At 40.7% G+C, this 19,107-nt stretch overlaps 2 protein-coding genes across 4 annotated transcripts in view; both read left to right on the top strand.

The window, feature by feature from the left end:
* Positions 1 to 3,781: 3,781 nt before the first annotated feature.
* LOC139448698 (uncharacterized) lies at positions 3,782 to 14,273 on the top strand. Its single transcript, XM_071230250.1, has 7 exons — positions 3,782 to 3,851; positions 5,356 to 5,430; positions 7,594 to 7,833; positions 11,151 to 11,316; positions 12,464 to 12,588; positions 13,323 to 13,488; positions 14,156 to 14,273. The coding sequence occupies exons 1-7, from the start codon at positions 3,782 to 3,784 to the stop codon at positions 14,271 to 14,273; spliced, it is 960 nt and encodes a 319-aa protein (XP_071086351.1).
* Positions 14,274 to 17,736: 3,463 nt separating this feature from the next.
* Positions 17,737 to 19,107, top strand: part of LOC139447686 (high affinity choline transporter 1-like) — a 28,364-nt gene continuing 26,993 nt past the window's right edge. For 2 of the 3 annotated variants that reach the window (XM_071229120.1, XM_071229122.1), the window contains exon 1: positions 17,792 to 17,909. The gene's annotated coding sequence lies outside the window, so the exon portion shown is untranslated. Of the gene's footprint in view, positions 17,758 to 17,791; positions 17,910 to 19,107 lie in introns of those variants that run through there. The other variant, XM_071229121.1, reaches the window with a different exon arrangement.

A 19,107-nucleotide genomic window follows, 5' to 3' on the forward strand; every position in this document is an offset into this window, starting at 1 on the left:
AAAAGTGACAGTAATTTTCTTTCGCAAAGAGAGATAATTTAGGAATCGTCAAGTCATGTTGTCTCATGGAACACACCACAAGTTAACGCGAACATACACATAATGTAGTCCTTTGCTATCCTTTTGCATTAAGTAGAGGTAATAAACTGTTTTTTCTGATTTCATTTAAATCTGACTGAGGAGCGAAATACATTGTAAATGTGTCAAATCTTTTCCAGAACGTAGTTCGATGATGTTTGGCTTGTCTGACAGCACTGCTTAGGATCATTTTCTAGTATTTGTCCGTTGACCCTATACTTTATGACGATGTTATTGTCTGAATGGTCTCAAGTATCTATATTTCTTTAAACGTGATACGGGTATAGATGTACACTTAAATATTAAAAAGGCCAAAATCAATTATTATTTTAAAATAGGTTTATTGAATGCAAAATATTACAGCGGAACTCTGCGCTCCATGATAACTGTAACATTGAACTAAGTCTCGCCGGAAAGGAAAACCACTCTCAACTAGAGTATGAAGCAAGATTAGCTGCCCCTGAGTTATCACTAAGGTCACGGTCATTACTATAGCCTTCCGTTTCAATCCTTCCCAAATTATCGAAAAGGTACGTTGTTTCACACTTCTTCAGCATGAACTTGGATAGAAATATATTTTAAGCTCTCGACTCCATAGTTATGTAGATCGCTGTCGCGATTAAGAATATTTCTGACGTGAAATAATTTATGCGATCTTCCTGTTTTCGAAGTGTCAATTTGAATAACACTGTTTAACAAAATGAAATGTCAATGTTTGAACGTAAAGCAGACTAATTGTTTGGCAAAATATCTATGGCAAAGTATGCCGCCATCTTGGATGAAGATAAAATAAACTTACGACAGGTATGGGGCTATCTTAGATTTACGACAAACTTAAGACATCTTAGGGCTACGACAGTTTCGAAAACATGCAACGATAGCCTACGATTTCCTTACGATAACTTTATAATACTTTTAGGGCTACGATCGTTTCGAAAATCTAGGCCCTGAGCTGGAAATAAACCGCCTCATGTGTTTCATATGAAATTTAATATTCAAATTATTCGAATAGATTCAAATTTGCAACTTTCCCTTTACGTCGAACATTACTGAAACCTTTGGTGTCTACATTTGAGGTACCGTCGAGCATTATAATTTTACGACAAATGTAGTTTGACTACTTTCAAGACCTTAGAAAACTTTCTAAGGGTTTTATCGTAGACGGTCAGACGACATTTCCAAACTTGAAGGTTCAGTGACAAAAATGATATCTGATGCAAATCCCATTTTTCACTTGTACCACATGTTCCGGTGTTTTCAGGTGAACAATTAACTTGCATTTGTTTGTTTGTGACGAGGGATATATTTTCGCGGACATCTTTTCGGTTGTTCCTACTATTGTACGTTGTAGCCTGTGGGTACGATCGTGTCCTCGTTATGGTACGTATGGACGGACCAAAACATCATGTATATGACTCACTATCAAATAGTGATGACAACAGGTGTTTGAGAAAGGGTGTCACAAGCACATTTTTGACAGTTGAGAAAAGGTTGTCACATCAATAAATTATATTGAAGCCTATCTTTTAGTCCTCTTACAATACATACATCTATTTGGTGAAATTGTTTGATTTGATTTAATCTGTTGGGCCAAACACTGTCAAGCGTAGTGTTTCATTCCCTCCTTAATCATAGGAAGTGTGAAGTACCACGTTTTGGATATACAGTAAACTACGGTTATAACGAACTCAAAGGAACCACTAATTTTAATTCGTTATAACCGTGGTACGTTATAAGCAAATGCACGGAATGTATAGAACAAATAGACAGGACCCAAAAAGTAGTTCGTTATATCCGTCAGTTCGTTATAAGCGTGTTCGTTATAACCGTTGTTTACTGTAGTGTCTGGTGCTTGGTTGTTCATAGTGAATCTTTAAATACCATATAACTTACACTGTATCGATACATCAGCAGTTTGTTTTCGTGTGTTTTCGTGTGAACGGCCCTCGAATAAATTATTAATCTTAACAGCGACAATCATTAAGGTCAGGATAGGGGAATCGTTAAGAGATGAATGTTTAACTAAGCCATTAGAATAAATAGGTTAAAGGTTGCCACATTTATGAGCAGTATGCATATAGTTTGTAAAGACATGCTATTTCATGATACGTAGGTCGTCAGGTTAAGATTGTTGAGGACATGATGCGAAGTGCCATTTTTCTTCAGCTTCTTTCACCTGTTATATTCATAGTGATGGCAACTGGTAGCAATAGTTCTGATCCAGTTGGAGTGATGATGTGTAAACTAAGGTGTCAAGGAATCATCGGATGCGTCAGGATCGATTACGTTTTGAAGTACCTGCAATGTTATTTGCTTCCGGGACGGTCTTTCAGCTCAAGAATACCACATGCCACAAGGTTGGACGTAAACAGATAACTTCTTTACACGATATATGCTCTGCTCACCCTGATGAGTGAGTGTGGAAATTGAATCTTAACGTTACGAGCCTACCCATTACACCATAAGTTAAATTCAAACAGCACACGGACTGTATTTATCTCTGTTCGTGTTTTGGCAATGGACACACAACCGTGGAAATAATAAAGCGACAAAATTATTGCCATATTCTACGGTGGCCCATAAGGGACATGGAGTCTGTTTATCCATATTTTGATATTTCACGTACTGTTATCGTAACCTTTTGCAAATTAACACGATTTGTCATACAAATATGTGATAAATCATGTATAAAAACAACTGAAAACATGGAAAATGTACTTTCAAGTAGCTATTGAGTCGCTGAAATGTGAAGCGAAAATGTCAAAAACTAAAATGGAAATGTCAAAAACCAAAACGAAAATGTCAAAAACAAAAGCGAAAATGTCAAAAACTAAAATGAAAGTACAGAAAACTATTTCCACCGCGGTGTAAATATTATCATCGCGGTAGAAATAGTTTTCACCGCGGTAGAAATATTATCACCGCGGTAGAAAAATTAACACCGCAGTAGAAATATTATCACCGCGGTAGAAATATTATCACTGCGGTGTAAATGGTTTTCACCGCTTTGGTAATATTGTCACCGCGGTGGAAATAGTTTTCACCGCGGTGGAAATAGTTTTCTGTATTTTCATTTTAGTTTTGGACATTTTCGTTTTTGTTTTTTGACATTTTCATTTTAGTTTTTGACATTTTCGTTTCACTTTTCAGCGATTCAATATCTTCTTTACACATGATTTATCATATATTTGTAAGACAAAACGTGTTAATTTGCAAAAGGTAACGATAAAAGTAAGTGAAATATTAAAATATGGAAAAACAGACGCCATGTCCCTTATGGGCCACCGTAATATTCATAAGAAATCTCTGCTTAAAGACGAGTCGGGTGTACGATCCTGACTACATCATGAGCAGATGCTTACGAATCACCACCAAACAGTGACGACACCAGGTGTTCCGGAAACCGCTGCAAACTCATGCCAAGGTTCACTAAGACAAACACGGGAACATATGTTGGAAGTTACATTATCGGAAATAGTTTTGGTAATGGATGCATCAATTTGACCGAATGTCAGGACCTAAAACGTCGTGAAACGTTGCTAAGACCTTGAATGTTGTAACCCTGATCAAACAACTTTTGAGTCGTATGGCGCTCTGTTAAATCGGGACATGTTTGAATATTGCTCGACATAAAGGGAAAGTTAACGTCAGACCTCTTCTCTACCATCAGGCATCAGATGAGAGAACCATGGAATGTCCTCTAATGTACAAGTGGATGATTACACGGAAGGCATCTTACACTTGCGTGGACCCGGGTACTGCGGTGGTAAGTGATAAGTATGGGTAGTCGTTTCTCCATTGTGTGATGAATAACAAATGTGAAATCCAAAGACAGGGGGTAGTCATCATCACTGAGGGCGGTCGGGTAGCCTAGTGGTTAAAGCATTCGCTCGTCACGCCGAAAACCCGGGTTCGATTCCCGACATGGGTACATTGTGTGAATCCCATTTCTGGTCTCCCCTGCCGTGATCTTGGTGGAATATTGCTAAAAGCGGCGTGAAACCATACTCACTCACTCACTCATTCACTGAAGCAATAAAACTCCACAATAAACGCCAAATACATAAATTCATTTACTAAAAAATGAACACAAAACTTGTAAAAAGGGAAATTACAATTTATAAATCAAATGTAGCAAATAATTAATCTGGTATTATTCATAAATGCGACAAAAGGCCGCAGATTTGATATAAATAGTATAGTATAGCAGGAAGTAATGTAGCACACACAATTTCTAGAATTGTGTAAAACCTTGTTCACACCCCAATCACGGTCTGCATGGGCCTCAGTACATGTAAAATGCTTTTCAGTTAGTCATTGGATATAGCTATCTGGGAGGTAATAAAACAATATGATCACAGAGAGAGGGGAAGGAATGGTGGATTTTCTCTGCTCTAATGGTGACAATAACAACCTGCGTCAGTTATTAACAAATATAACCCAAAATATCATAAACAGCCTGCGATCAGTTTGGCTCATAACTTTAATATAATAATAATGCGGTCGATGCGTATGCTAAAAACTGACCCTATGAATCCGATGTACCTGTTGAGTGTATTTCCGAGTGGGTTAAGTCTGTATTAGATACTGTCATTGAAGAATGCATAATCTTAAAAAGAGAATTGAAATACATCCGATCTGTCCCAGCAAGCGTCTGGCTACCCGACATGAGCAGTTTGTATTTGTTCCCGCGTACAAGACCTCAGTTAACTTATATAAATCCACGTTTCAGTGAAAGAAGCAACACCTCTGTGAACCATACTGTTTAAAGTGGCGAAGGACCGTGCCTATGTTTAATTTAATTTTAATTAATATAATGGTGACCTTTGCTGCAGAGCTTTTTTGACAAAATATATATTGCTGATACTCCCAAATCTAGATGATACTGCGTGATATAACTGAGATATACTCGCTCACTCACTCATTCACTCATTATTGCTTTTGTTTGTTGTTGAACACAGCACTCAGCAATATTTCAGCTATATTATATGTAAATAATCGAGTCTGGACCAGACAATCCAGTGATTGACATCATGAGCATCGATCCACGCAATCGTGATCGATGATATGCGTCTATCAAGTCAGCGAGCCTGACCACCCGATCTCGTTAGTCGACAAGCATAGTCGCCTTTTACGGCAAGCATGGGTTGCCCAAAGACCTATTCTACCCCGGGTCTTCACGGGTCTCTCATTATTTCTGATAATGTTTAAAAGAAACCCGTATTTCCATCCTAACATACCTGACTATACCCAATATATGCTGCTCCTTCTGTAATATAAATCAATATGCATTCACAGGAAACGCATCCTTCCGAAGCAAAGCTACACCAAGACCAAAGATGGCACAATCAGGTTTGTAAGCTTAGAAATACGTTTTTTAAAGAAAAAGATCAGCAATAATGAGCGAGTGATTGAGTCAGCGAGTATATTTAAGTTATGTCATGGTGTAACTACTAAACTTGCGTGTATCATCAATTTAATTTGTTTCAAGAAAGACCGGCAGAAAAGTACACCATTATGTCAATTAAAATTCAATTAGATTTGCACGTAGGCCCGTTCCATAGCCACCCTCAACAGTATTTGCTCACAGATTAAATATGCTTGCCGTAAAAGGTAACTATGCTTGTCGTAAAAGGCGACTAACGGGATCGGGTGGTCAGGCTCGCTGACTTGGTTGATGCATGTCATCGATCCCAATTGCGTGGATTGATGCTCATGATATTAATCACTGGATTGTCTGGTCCAGACTCGATTATTTACAGACCGCCGTCATATAGCTGGAATATTGCTGAGTGCGGCGTTAAACAACAAATTAACCAATCAACCACAGATTAATTATAAAAGGTAGGACAGTCGATCAGCATTGCCTGAGTCAGTTTGGCTACCAGTCCCGGTATATTTTGATCGTCTATTTGACTTAAGACGCTGTACCGTGATATATACTAGTATCGCTGTGTACGTGATGTTGTAAACGTGTATTGTAAACTCATGTGTAAACGTGTATTGTAAACTCATATTTCAATGGAACCAACTTTTTAAGCTTACTATAAAGCAACAGTAAAGAAGCCAGCATCTGGCATATTAAGTAAGGGCGAAGAAACAGTTTTTTAAACAACAGAGCCTGAAATGATTCAGAAGTCTTGAGTGAGCGAGTGAGTGAGTATGGTTTTACGCCGCTTTTAGCAATATTCCAGCGATATCACGGCAGGGGACACTAGAAATGGGATTCACACATTGTACCCATGTCGTTATTCGAATCCGGGTCTTCGGCGTGACGAGCGAACGCTTTAACCACTAGGCTACCCGACCGCTCATTTTAATTCAGAACTGAGCGTTTTAGTAATATTTGATACATTTATAAATACATGTGAAGTCTTGAGAAGTAAATACTTCAATGAATAAAATATTGTTTACTGTAAGCCTGCGTGTCATGTCTATGATTACATGTCACGTTGAACAGTATTTCAGTTTTGTCCTGGTCTTTTAAAGTTGAAAATCAACTCCTTTGCCATGTTTATCATAGAAAGGGTCAACATTTGGATTTGAACCACGATCAGTGTCGCTTTAATCCTCGTGACAAGCTGTCCGCACAGTGATTTGAAAGTTCATTCACTTTGTAAGACGAGTAATATGCTCGTATCCAGTCCGACATGACGTATCCCCGTGGGCATTCTAAGGTCGGGAGCTGTTACAAATATCCAGTTATGTTTGTTTGTTTGTTCTTTAACGCCGCACTCCGCAATATTCCAGCTACATGACAACAGTCTGTAAAAAATCGAGTCTGGACCAGACAATCCAGTGATTGAAATCATGAACATCGATCCATGCAATTGGGAAACGATGATATGTATCAACCAAGTCAGCGAGCCTGACAATCCGATCCCGTTAGTCTCCTCTTACGACAAGCATAGTCACTATTTATGGCAGGCATGGGTTGTTGAAGACCTGTTCTACCCTGGGATCTTCACGGGCGTACAGATGCCCAGTGCTTATAAGCACAGACTAACGAGGCCCGGGAGATTACAATGTGTCATCCAGCCCCACAAACGTGGATCATTCCTCGGGCTGTCCACCATTGGTGCACATGATTCAGTTTCAGTTATTATTTGCTGACCTCGGCAAAAAGTAATATTCACTCATTGACTATGACAATTTAAAGACAGTCGAATGCATCCTATAGCTTGTTTGTGTTCAGTCAGTTCTTCATCCGGGGTACGGGTTGCCCAGTCGTCTGAGGCGCCGCGATTCGCTGTGCATAGTAGCGTCCCTTGGGCACGCCAGAAACCTAGGATTGTGGGTTCATCCCGATTATGTTCCTAGGTTTGTCAGCACCATACCCGTGCTTGTGGGTTTCACCGAAGTGGTAAACGTCTGAAACCTGCATCTCTTCGGGCTTTCCTCCCACGTCAAGCTGACACGCTGTGATATAACTGGAATACTTTTAAAAGCGGCGTTAAACCCATTTCACTCACTCACTCACTCAGTTCTTCATCGCAACAGCATCAGGCTTTTCAGGGAAAGAAAGATTACTGACTGTGACTACCAGCAACAGTTTCTCGATTTCGACGAGCAAACTCTTCGTCCTTGATCTGAACTCTGACAGGTGGCAGCCCGGTGGTCAGTTCCAAGGGGACGTTGTTGCCATGGACTACTCCGAAAATGTTCTCTATGTCTGCCAGAGAAATCCTGGTGGATTATTTACGACACATGTTCAAGTTGGACGCAATTCAAAGAAGCCGGAGAAAATAATTGACGGTAGGTGTTTAAGCAGTAAAATGTTATCTCGATTTTTCTCCATATACTTGTCTTTTGTTTCTGTTGGCGCCTACTGTACACAGTTGCCACGCTGTTGCCAAGAAGGTAAATGTTTTTTTAATATAGGCACAACGTTGCAAATTTTCAGCGAACTGTTTTTAACGTGACACACGACTGTGTAAGGTTTGATCCAAAGATCTTAACTTTAATTAGATTTGTGTAAATGATCTTACAAGATGACAAGGTGACTAACGACCTATGATCTACTAGCAAACATGCCTGTTATAAGTGTTGTTTAGTAGCTGGCAACACCCGGTGCAGCAGGATGTTGATAAGGATGTGGATAAGGATGTGGCCGGGAACCTTAGGTCTTGAAAACTAAAATAGTAATTACTTCCTCTCATTTGTGTTCATAGAAGATGGGCTGGGGTCACTGATTTCTCTGATTATAACGACTTGCAATCATTGTACCTGCAAAAACTATATCACGCGCTGGATGTTTCTCTGATGTAATGTATAAATATATGTAAAAATATAAGTATATTGATAAAACATCATCTCACTGACTTCACACTCAAATATTACATAACAAGGACTAGTCAGTGCGTCTTATTACTGAAGAGTATGTTAAATCCCAATGAAGGTGTTAGATGTTGCTAAAGTGCTCTTCAATGTTAAGGTTCCCTTGAAGTGCACTCGTTGACACCAGGTCTACAAGAAATCAAACATGAGCATCCTGATGCACCCATAGTTATTTGTGGAAATGTAAATAGCACTGCCGGATCCAAACGCACAAACTGTGCACACACATCAGGCTCACTTCACTTGGCTTTCATCACAATATATTGATATGAAAGCCAAGTGATTCGAAAAGGTGCTTACCTTACAGCATAAGAGTTCACTGATATGTGACCGAGGTAAGTGGGTTGCAGGTTTACATCCGTTCTGTTCTTTTCTTGATAGACCGTGGGTAGCCTAGCGGTTAAAGCGTTGTTCGTCACGCAGAAAGCCCTGGTTCGATTCCCCACATGGTACAATGTGTGAAGCCCATTTTTGGTATACCCCGCCGTAATATTGCTTAAATCGGCGTAAAACAATACTCAATCACTCAAATGTTTCAGGTCCATCTCCAGGCAGATGAGACTTATCATCACCTGTCTAACATCAATTAAATCAAAGATTTATTCAAACAAGATAGTTCTTTTTTTTTTTTTTGACAAGACATAAAAACCTGTTTTACGATATCACCCACACATGCATTCTTTTTATTCTTTTGGCATTGCCCCAAAGCGATGAAGTCTAACCATAGTAGTATAGTATTCTGGTCTATAGCAATTCTCCATAGCCTGTGTTCTCGTCTAGATCTTATAGTTAGATATCTAGACAGATATAATCGTCACACAGTTTTGCGTTGAGGGGCATCCTTACCTTTTCCAGCAGTTACCACCCTCATGTCTTTATAAAGTTTCAATACATCATGTTATCATTAACTCCGACAGGCAACTCTCATTATGACTGGGCATGTTGTACAGGAATTGCAGCTACATCTTGAACGTGTGCTAACAACTTCCTATCGGTACAAAGCTATGCCATTACAAGCGTGTAGTGACGTGATAGATTGTGTAATCGATCCCTAAATTCTCTGAAGGGGAATAAATCATGCTTGCAAGGATTTCAGGACTGAGTGTTGTTGTTTCTTGTTATGATCGCGTCTACACATTACACTTAATGTTCTCAGTTCAACCAATAATCTGTTCCCAAGAGTTGGTTCATCAGCAAATTGGGTGTTCATTCACAGCCTTTCCCTTGTGTTCTGTGTCTTTTTATCCACGTGTCCCCTGTCAGATTTCACGGCTAGGTTGATCACGTGCCCTGATTATAAACACATCAGCATCCCCAAAGCCTGATCAAACCCAATGCAACCCAACGAACGAGTGTGGGAGAACCGATCAGAATGTCTTTAGAAAGATACATGTATGCACAAATGTCAGGCTCGTTCCTGTACATTCCTAGCTATTCATTCATATTATGAAAAAAATAATCATTTTATTATACTGCTTGTATCTGATCGATTTCTGTACTTTGATTTTTGTGTGTTTTGAATTCTTTACTTGCCTTTGCATGTGTTCATGCCACCGTTGACCATATAAACATATCGCGAGCACTTGGTATCATCATTAATTCATTGTGATCCATAAACACATCTTGTGATACAGTTAGAGTCGTACACTGGACTCTGCTTGTAACATACAGTAAAGTACGTATATAACGAACACGCTTATAACGAACTGACGGATATAACGAACTGTCCCGACTATTTGCTATTGTTATACTGTATATATGCTCATAACGAACTACGATTATAAAAAACTAAAGTTAGTGGTCCCTTTGAGTTCGTTATAACCGTAGTTTACTGTAATTTCTTATGATTATGGAAATTCTTTTGTCGCTTGTTTTAACAAAATCAGTAAATGCACCATCGTGTCTGGTTCCTTGCATGGAAGGAGTACTGCTGTACGGCGTCAGGATATTTAAAATTACCTTTTTGCAAATTGTGTGAATGTCGGATGCAAACACCTGGTGTCATCACTGATTTTCAGTCGTCCATTCACAACATATTAGCAACCGTTTTGCCCGTTATGCCAAATTTTAATCTGTTTCGGCGGATCATCTAGACTGGTTGCATTGCCAATTTATATTTATTTTATTCATTTTCATTATGGAAAGGGTTTTGTTATTATAAATAAATTGCAAGGACGGGTTTTATCAATATGAAACATGAAACAGTTTCTGAAAGTTATTGCATGACATGGGTTTCAGATGTACACCTGCAGCCAACATCTAATGACGTTTATTTACGTGCATTAAGAGGAATAAGTACTCCGCAAATTGTTAACGAAATGCTTGGCTATGCTTGTGTGTACGAACATGGCCGATGACATACCTTCTTCGAATTCATTCATTGGGAAGGGGGCACGGGTGGCCCAGTCGTCTAAGGCGACGCGATTCGCTGTGCAGAGTTGCGTCCCTTGGGCACGCCAGAAACCTATGATTGTGGGTTCGATTCTCCCCGATTATGTTTCTAGGTTTGTCAGCACCATACCCCTGCTCGTGGATTTCACCGAAGTGGTAAACGTCTGAGACCTGCATCACTTCGGGCTTTCCTCCCACATTTAGCTGACATGCCGTGATATAACTGGAATACTGTTAAAAGCGGCGTTAAATCCAACTCACTCACTCACTCGAATTCATTGAATATTAAAGTATATGGGATAATACTGACTGCCCCAGTTGTCCAATTTCTATTTTCTTAATAGGGGCATGTACAAGCGTGGCTGTGGACCCTGTTGTGGTTCGTGCTTTTTTCATCAACTCCTTGGGGCTGTGGTCTTACAACCTTGTTAGTAAAATAATCACGAAACTCCCAGTCGCCCTCCGAGGAAGGGCGAATAAAACTCGGGTCATCGTTGAAACAAGGGAACAGTAAGTATCGGAACCTCTGGTCATTTGTTTCAACGTTTTTTTAATTTTGAAAAATTCGCAGATCACCAAGATTGATAGTCGTGATAACAGTGTCATGGGACATGTGGACCAGTGGTCTAAGGCACACTGCCTATACAGATGTGTATATTTTGTTCGCACCATATTAAATCGGTGTGAGTGAGTGAATGAGTGAGTGAGTGAGTGAGTGAGTGAGTATGGTTTTACGCCGCTTTTAGCAATATTCCAACAATATCACGGCGGGGGACACCAGAAATGGGCTTCACACGTTGTACCCATGTCGGGATTCGAACCCGGGTCTTCGGCGTGACGAGCGAACGCTTTAACCACTAGGCTACCCGACCGCCCCTCGGTGGTATGTGCTTGTGCCCTGTGGGGTTTCGGGTTCCCAGCATCCGAAGATTGTAACAAGAGGCAGACCCATGGAGATCCGGGTTAGACTTGGTCTTCAGCAACCTATGCTTGTTGTAAGAGGCGACTAAGAGGCTGGTTGGTTGATGCAGGTCATCGTATCCCAATTCCTTAAATCGATGCTCGTGGTTTCAATCTTTGTATTGTCTGGCCCGGACTTGTATATTTACAGACAACCATCATACAGCTGGAATATTGCTGAGTGTGGCGTTAAACAACAAACAAACATCATGAGAACTAAATGGATCATGTGCTCGTTTGATTGTCTGTCCTATGGCGTTGGGCGGTACTCATGATATCCGTCACTGGTTTATCTGTGTTTGTGGTTTGACCAACATAGATGTCTTCGACCTGCATCACTTTGGGCTGTCCTACATAACGTAGTGTTAAAATGGAAAACTGTTCAGTGATTCGTTGATCCAACTCACTCACACTCGACATGATCCGTGAAGATCCGGGGTAGAATAGGTCTTCAGCAACCCATGCTTGTCGTAAGAGGCGACTAACGGGATCGGATGGTCAGGATAATGATGTCAATCATGATGTCAATCACTGCATTGTCTGGTCCAGACTCGATTATTGACAGACCGCCGTCATATAGCTGGATTATTGCTGAGTGCGGCGTTAAACAAGAAATAAACAAACAAACACAAAACGACATCTTTTGTACACCTAGAAGCGAAGTATCTCCATCATAGAACCATTATTCTCATGCCAGTGTCGTCTACGTTTATGGCCGGTACAAGAAGGACATCAGGAAGTATGACCATTCTGGGAAGTTTCTGACGTCATTCCCCAGTGCATATCCTTTCAGGGACGCGGTCATTTACTCTGGACAGTCACGTGAGTTGTGGTCATTGGCATACCATACAGTGCATTTTAAAAAAAACCCACACACCCAAACATTTATTTGCTGAAGTTAGAACATATATGAACACCTCCATAATTCGTTGTGGGGTATGATTGTCACCAGCTGAGTGGTTGAATGCCTAGGTGGTGCACACGACTAGGAATGAAGGTGAGGTAAATTGAGGTTTAACGTGGCGTTCAAGATAACTTATATAGCGACGTGCGTGCGTGCGTGCGTGCGTGCGTGCGTGCGTGCTAGTCCGGACTAATGCCAGTCCACTGAGGTACCATGTTGCAGTGTAAGATGGATACCCCACTAAGACACACTATACTGACTCCGAGCCGACCAGTCCGTGTTTTAGCCCTTTGATATGCCGTGCGCCAGGCAGGGTAACAATAAAAAAACATCTTTTAACTGTCTTTTGGTATGACGCAAACGGGGAAGGAACCCCCGACCTTCCTGCTCCACTAGACCGAGGAAGCGGTTAAGGATGATGGATTGGGACGTAGATGCTACGTATATTTACCAAAGCCTCCTGGCACGGGTTCGTAATACAAAAACGCACCAAAATATGAATCTAAAATATGATGTCAAATGATGTCGATGATGGAATTTTTTTGTACTGTACGTTTTTGACAAAACATTCTTTATGCAAAGAAATATTTTAATATTACAATTTATGTTAAAGAAATAAATACAGCAAAATCAAACGATACATCTTTTTCAGATTCCACTCTGTATTGTACATACACCATGTCACCGTCGGTGGTCAACAGATACTCACTCCCAGGATGGGCGAGGACAACTCACTTCAAACTCACTGATGCACACAGATTGAAATTTATCTCCAATCTAGCAGTGGCAGATAACAAGATCTTTTTAACACATGGAAGGTAAATTGATCATGCTAATGTAAAGAAAAAAACCTTCAATTAACTCGATGTCCTCTGTACAATCGAAAAATACCCATGGTTCCATATTTCGCGTGAAGCCTACTTTGACAATAAGAGTACCGATTATATCGAGTTAAAAAGATGATTCTCTAAATTTTTAAAAATTCACAAACAATTACAAAACATTAGAGGAATACAGGTTCGGGGACGGGGGATATGGGCATTGACAGAGGTCGTGTCCGGGTCTGGAAAGAAATTCAAAAAAAATTCTGGATGCGCTTCCATATTCTTCTCTGAAATGTGGAGTGAATGCGTGGCTAAGTGGGTGTTTGTGAGTAAGTGAGTGAGTGAGTGAGTGAGTGGGTACATAGGTTATTGTGAGTGAGTGAGTGAATGAAGGAGTGGGTAAATGGGTGTTTGTGAGTAAGTGAGTGGGTAAGTGGGTGTTTGTGAGTGAAAGAGTGAGTGAGTAAGTGAATGCCAAATTTCGCTGAACATGTGCCCACGTCAGTAATTAGATGAAAGTTCATGGACATTCTCAGAATGGACAGAACAAGGGGGTCATTGGTTGCAGGCGGTGAAGGATACTATGTATTAATATTAAAAGCCAATGTCAGAATTGTTATCATAAGATGATGCGTATGATTCATGTCTTTTTTCGTTTCAGGTTTTTACGGGTTCTGGATAGCAAGACGCTTCGTGAAGATTCAACACTAGTGTTTGAGACATTTGGGGAATGGTTCAGAAATCTTCTTGTCATTGAAGGGCAAAACTTAATCCTTTAAGAAAAAATGATAAGATCTGGACTATTTATGATGCAATTATTATATCGTTCTTAGTAAGCAGGGTCGAAGTTTGATCTACCTGAAGTAGAAGGCAAAACGTCACCTTTTCGGAATGTCGTTTTCTTCTCCCCAATAATGTGTGTTTTTCTGAAACATAAAAAGAACAAACAGCCAAAATATACGACAAAGATAAAAATATGTTTGTGTTGAAACTTGAAGAGTGACTAAAAGACAATTGAGTGAGTGAGTGAGTATGGTTTTACGCCGCTTTTAGCAATATTCCAGCAATATCACGGCGCGGGACACCAGAAATGGGCTTCACACATTGTACCCATGTCGGGAATCGAACCCGGGTCTTCGGCGTGACGAGCGAACGCTTTAACCACTAGGCTACCCGACCGCCCACTAAAAGACAAACTCTAAATACCGAAATGCGTGTGTACATGTCATGTTCAATGCCCCTAACCAATGGTTTCATAACACAGACAGGGGCGGTCGGGTAGCCTAGTGGTTAAAGCGTTCGCTCGTCACGCCGAAGACCCGGGTTCGATTCAAGACATGGGTATTCTATGAAGCCCATTTGTGGTGTCCCCCGCCGTGATATTGCTGAAATATTGCCAAAAGCGGCGTAAAACCATACTCACTCACTCATAACACAGACAGTACATAAGCGCGTATTAGTTTGCCTTGTTTTTTTGGTCCCTTCGATAATGCATAACTCATGAGACGGAAACCCCGGGTTAAGCGTGATTTTGAATAAATCGTTCAAAAATGGATTTTGCATATGACACGCCATCAACGAGGTCGCCGAGTCTGACCACCCCGACAGACAGACAGACAGACAGACAGACAGATGGAATTGGTTGTCTAATCATGCAACCTCGCGGTTCCGAAATACAGTTACGGACTGTACGACTAGTTCCATCAAAACCTTCGTCTATCGCTCGCTTCGCTATGGGATAAACAAAAAGAGACGTTACACATCACGTAGGGAATACTGCTACACAATATCGGTCATCTAGTAAACATTCAGAATGTTCTTTGTTCAGTTTTAAAATTTTGAATCGAGAATTTTGTCAAAATGTTTTTCAAAGCGTAGTCTGAAATAGAAGTCGAAAGTTTGAGACTTGTGCCATACCGCTCCAGAAAGGTGATTTTGGATTGGCTCATGTCGACGTCTCGTTAGTCATTTCATTGGTTGGTCAAAGTTCGCGAAAGGTCATTCTGACGTAATTGCATGTCCGCAGATCTTTGTTTTGCCGTAACGAGAATTCTACCATGACATTGGTGAATGCTTGATTCTGATTGGTTAAAAAGAGGTTTCATTTTTGCTACGGAAACCCCTTTCAAATATATTAAGCCTTTTTCACACAAAAACGTGCGTATGAATACATACATACCCTACATATCAATTCATAAAAAAATGGCTGCCGATCGATCACCCCAATATGAACTCAAAACGTATCTATATTTCCTCTATTACACGCTGGGTCTCTAATACCAGCCAGGTCTTTAATACACGCCGAGTCAAGCGCTCTCGCGAAATTAATAGACAGCATAGTGTCAAATAGAGAAAATACGGTAGTTTGATATCGGATGTTTGGGACGTTCTGGGCCGCAACCCTGACTGCTTCGATGATGACATTAAAATATTTAACGAAGCCATATCTTTTGCTACAAATGAAATGTTTATGAAACTGTTAGGGACATGTCCTATTGTGACCAGAATCGGAACAATTTAAGCTATTTCCTCATTGAAACAACCGACAATGAAAGTAAACTATAACATTATAAAAATGCTTGAAATATTGAAAAAATGTTGTTTGCAAACCTTTTTGTGATCGATATGCGTTGCCATCCCCGTCAACCACCATCGTAAGGATTTGGCAGAAGAGGATTTGAAAGTCCATCACTCAGAAAACACTCGTCCATTCGCAAAGCAACGAAAACAATGTCAAGACATCATTGAAGTCAAACTTCATTTCAGAACACGCACAATTAAAAGAATAATATACGAACCACTATTTCTGGGCCACAAATGTCTAATTTCTTTCACACTCTGCCTTTGAATCCGTGAAATCTTGAAATTTACAGGTCAAACCATAAAATCGTGTTAAAATGTCCGGCTCGCCTGCAGCCTAAAAGCCGCTGTTCACTCGTACATTGGTAATCATATTGTAATACCTACTTTTTTATGCAGATTGTGTAAGTGGTAAACACACAGACAGACAGACAGACAGACAGACAGACACACACACACACACACACACACACACACACACACACACACACACACACACACTAAACCGCAGCCGCAACCACAAAACAAATGACATGAGAGGATGAAACAGATGGCCTTGCGTGGTCGGTACAGGCTGGACTGCGGTGCTCAACAACATTCAGTCACATTCACTTCAGGTATTTTACAACTTTAATGTAAAGGGTCCTATTCAAACATGTCTCGACTACGTGTTTATTGTTTAACGCCGTAGTCAGCAATAGTCAAATTGTGCGCCAGTTAAACCACTGAAACCTACGACGACACTATATCAATCACCTCAAGCATATGCTTGAGACAGCAGTGTTTATTGTTTGTTGTTTAACGCCATACTTAGCAGTATTACAGCTATATGACGGCGGTCTGTAAATAATCGAGTCTGGACCAGACTATCCAGTGATTGATGTCATGAGCATCGATCCACTCAATTGGGATACGATGACATGCATCAACAAAGTTAGTGAGCCTGACCATCCGTTCCCGTTAGTCGCCTCTTACGACAAGCATAGTCTCCTCTTACGACAAGCAGTCGTCTTTTACGTCAAGCATGGGCTGCTGAAGACCTATTCTAGCCCGGATCTTTACGAGACAGCAGTGAACCAACAACGGGATGCATGGTCGCCTCCCTGACATGTGTGTTTGACATGTTTTTGAGAACATAACTATACACCGACACAAACAAAATGCCTTTCAATTGCTAAAAATAGACCATCTCGCAAGATTCAGCGAGTGAGCGACCATGCGTTTACATGGCTGTAGCGGTGATAGCTCCATGAATTTTAATGAGGTTCAACACTAGGGGTCACGAACACCGCTGAAAAGTATCATCTTTGTCAAATAACCGACTGCTGTAATGCTATGTTTACAATCACTTGCATTTCATTCACATTTAAATGGGCTCTGGTGGCCAAGTCCTCTAATGCACCTAAATCAATGTACAGAGTTGCGTCCCTTTGTCGTGCCAAGAACCTATGACGTTGGTTAGAAATCCCAGATTTGTCCAGATTATGTTTCTTTGTTTGTCTGCATCACGCCACGGTTTACCATAGGTTTCTGGCGCGCCCTAGGGACTCACCTCTTCACAGCGAACACATGGCCCCTTGTGAACAAGAAAGGCTGAAGGAGGTGAATCAATGTTACCCCCTGGCCCCTCGGGACCCTCATTCTTTTCACAGATCACGAATGTCCGCATTGTTGAAATCACAGGTGGGTATTGCTGGTTACTGTCTTATATCCAACGTAGCATGCATTAAGAAAGCTGTGTGAGTTGTCAGTGAGATTTATAGTGATTTCAACAGACGGATCCGTGATAAGACAACATCCAAAGGGAGCTTGGACTCGTTTATCCCAGCAAACAGGTAAGTGACTTGCAACTCGCATCGCGACAGCTTTGATCATACACGGCAAGGCAATCTTAGTGCTGGGACATCTTGAAAGGGCGCTATGACCCATGGTCCGCAATTGTTTTTTGTTTTTTTAATCGATGAACATGTTGTTGTCTTAATCTGTGGCTAACCTTCTCCATAATCCCTTATGACTGAAGTGATGTGTCAGTCCTGCTGTGTCAATGCAGGTTGCAAAGGTACTGTAAGTCCCCAAGGTCCCCAGTATAGTGACCTACCTTTGGTTGGTGGTGATATATGGCCCACTTTTGTATTGTGTTGATATGAAAAGTTAAGGTTTATGGTCATTTACTAGTTTTAAACCTATGTCTGTGATAGTCTAGTTCTTTTGCTGTTCTTTGTCGACAGCTTTTTATTCTGAATTTACGTATTGTATAATTTGATATGGTCACTATATGGCTGAAATATCGCCGATGCGGCTTTAAATGTTAACTCACTCACTTATACAGAAGTATGAAGCCTAATTGGAACTCTGTGGTAATCAGTGGGGTGAAGAGTGTCATTTCATGTGCAAAAGTGTAATATTAACAGTACCGTGGTGCGGGTACACATTTATACAATTCCTCATGTGACAACACTTAACTGTTTTTCAGAAAGACAATGTTTTCAAGTTCCGAAGTAATATCGGGACACATACAATTAGTTCCCTGTCTGCACCCGCAAAGACTCCAGTATGCTTTAACTGTGTGTGCCCCTGTCGTGACTGTATTGTAATGTTGTTACTTTAAGCTGCAAACACGAAAACGTCGTTTTGTCCCGTATATGGTCATTGGACGGAAAAACGACTAAAAATTCATAAAAATTTATTAATTGGTTAGCGTCTAGAAAGTGTCCGGAAAAGCGTAGAGTTTTTTAAGCGTATATTGGACGGAAAAACGATGCTTTTTTGCTCCGCCTTGTACAACTGTTAACGGCCAATCAGATGGCTCTGGTCCCCCGACGCACGTGATGCCCAAGGCTTCCTTTCGGAAGCATTAGGTTTCGTATTTCTGGCATGCCTTGCTCTAGTATCTGTCGCGCGCAGTGCAGAGAGATTTGCTGATTTGTCAGTTTTGGGATATGTAACACGTTAATGGAATTCAGACACGCGCCAAGAAGTCAAACCAAACCATGTTACCAAGTTTATTGAGATAACATATCCCTCCGCTATGCA

The sequence above is a fragment of the Haliotis cracherodii genome, unplaced genomic scaffold (genome assembly GCF_022045235.1).
Source record: "Haliotis cracherodii isolate W230 unplaced genomic scaffold, xgHalCrac1.p SCAF_7, whole genome shotgun sequence".
Taxonomy (NCBI): Eukaryota; Metazoa; Mollusca; class Gastropoda; order Lepetellida; family Haliotidae; genus Haliotis; species Haliotis cracherodii.

Coding starts and splice junctions, on each gene's coding strand:
- LOC139448698 (XM_071230250.1), top strand. CDS start 3,782: ATGTACAAGTGGATGATTACACGGAAGGCATCTTACACTTGCGTGGAC. Junction 3,852..5,355: donor GGGTACTGCGGTGGTAAGTG/ATAAGTATGGGT, acceptor CCTTCTGTAATA/TAAATCAATATGCATTCACA. Junction 12,589..13,322: donor CATTTACTCTGGACAGTCAC/GTGAGTTGTGGT, acceptor CATCTTTTTCAG/ATTCCACTCTGTATTGTACA.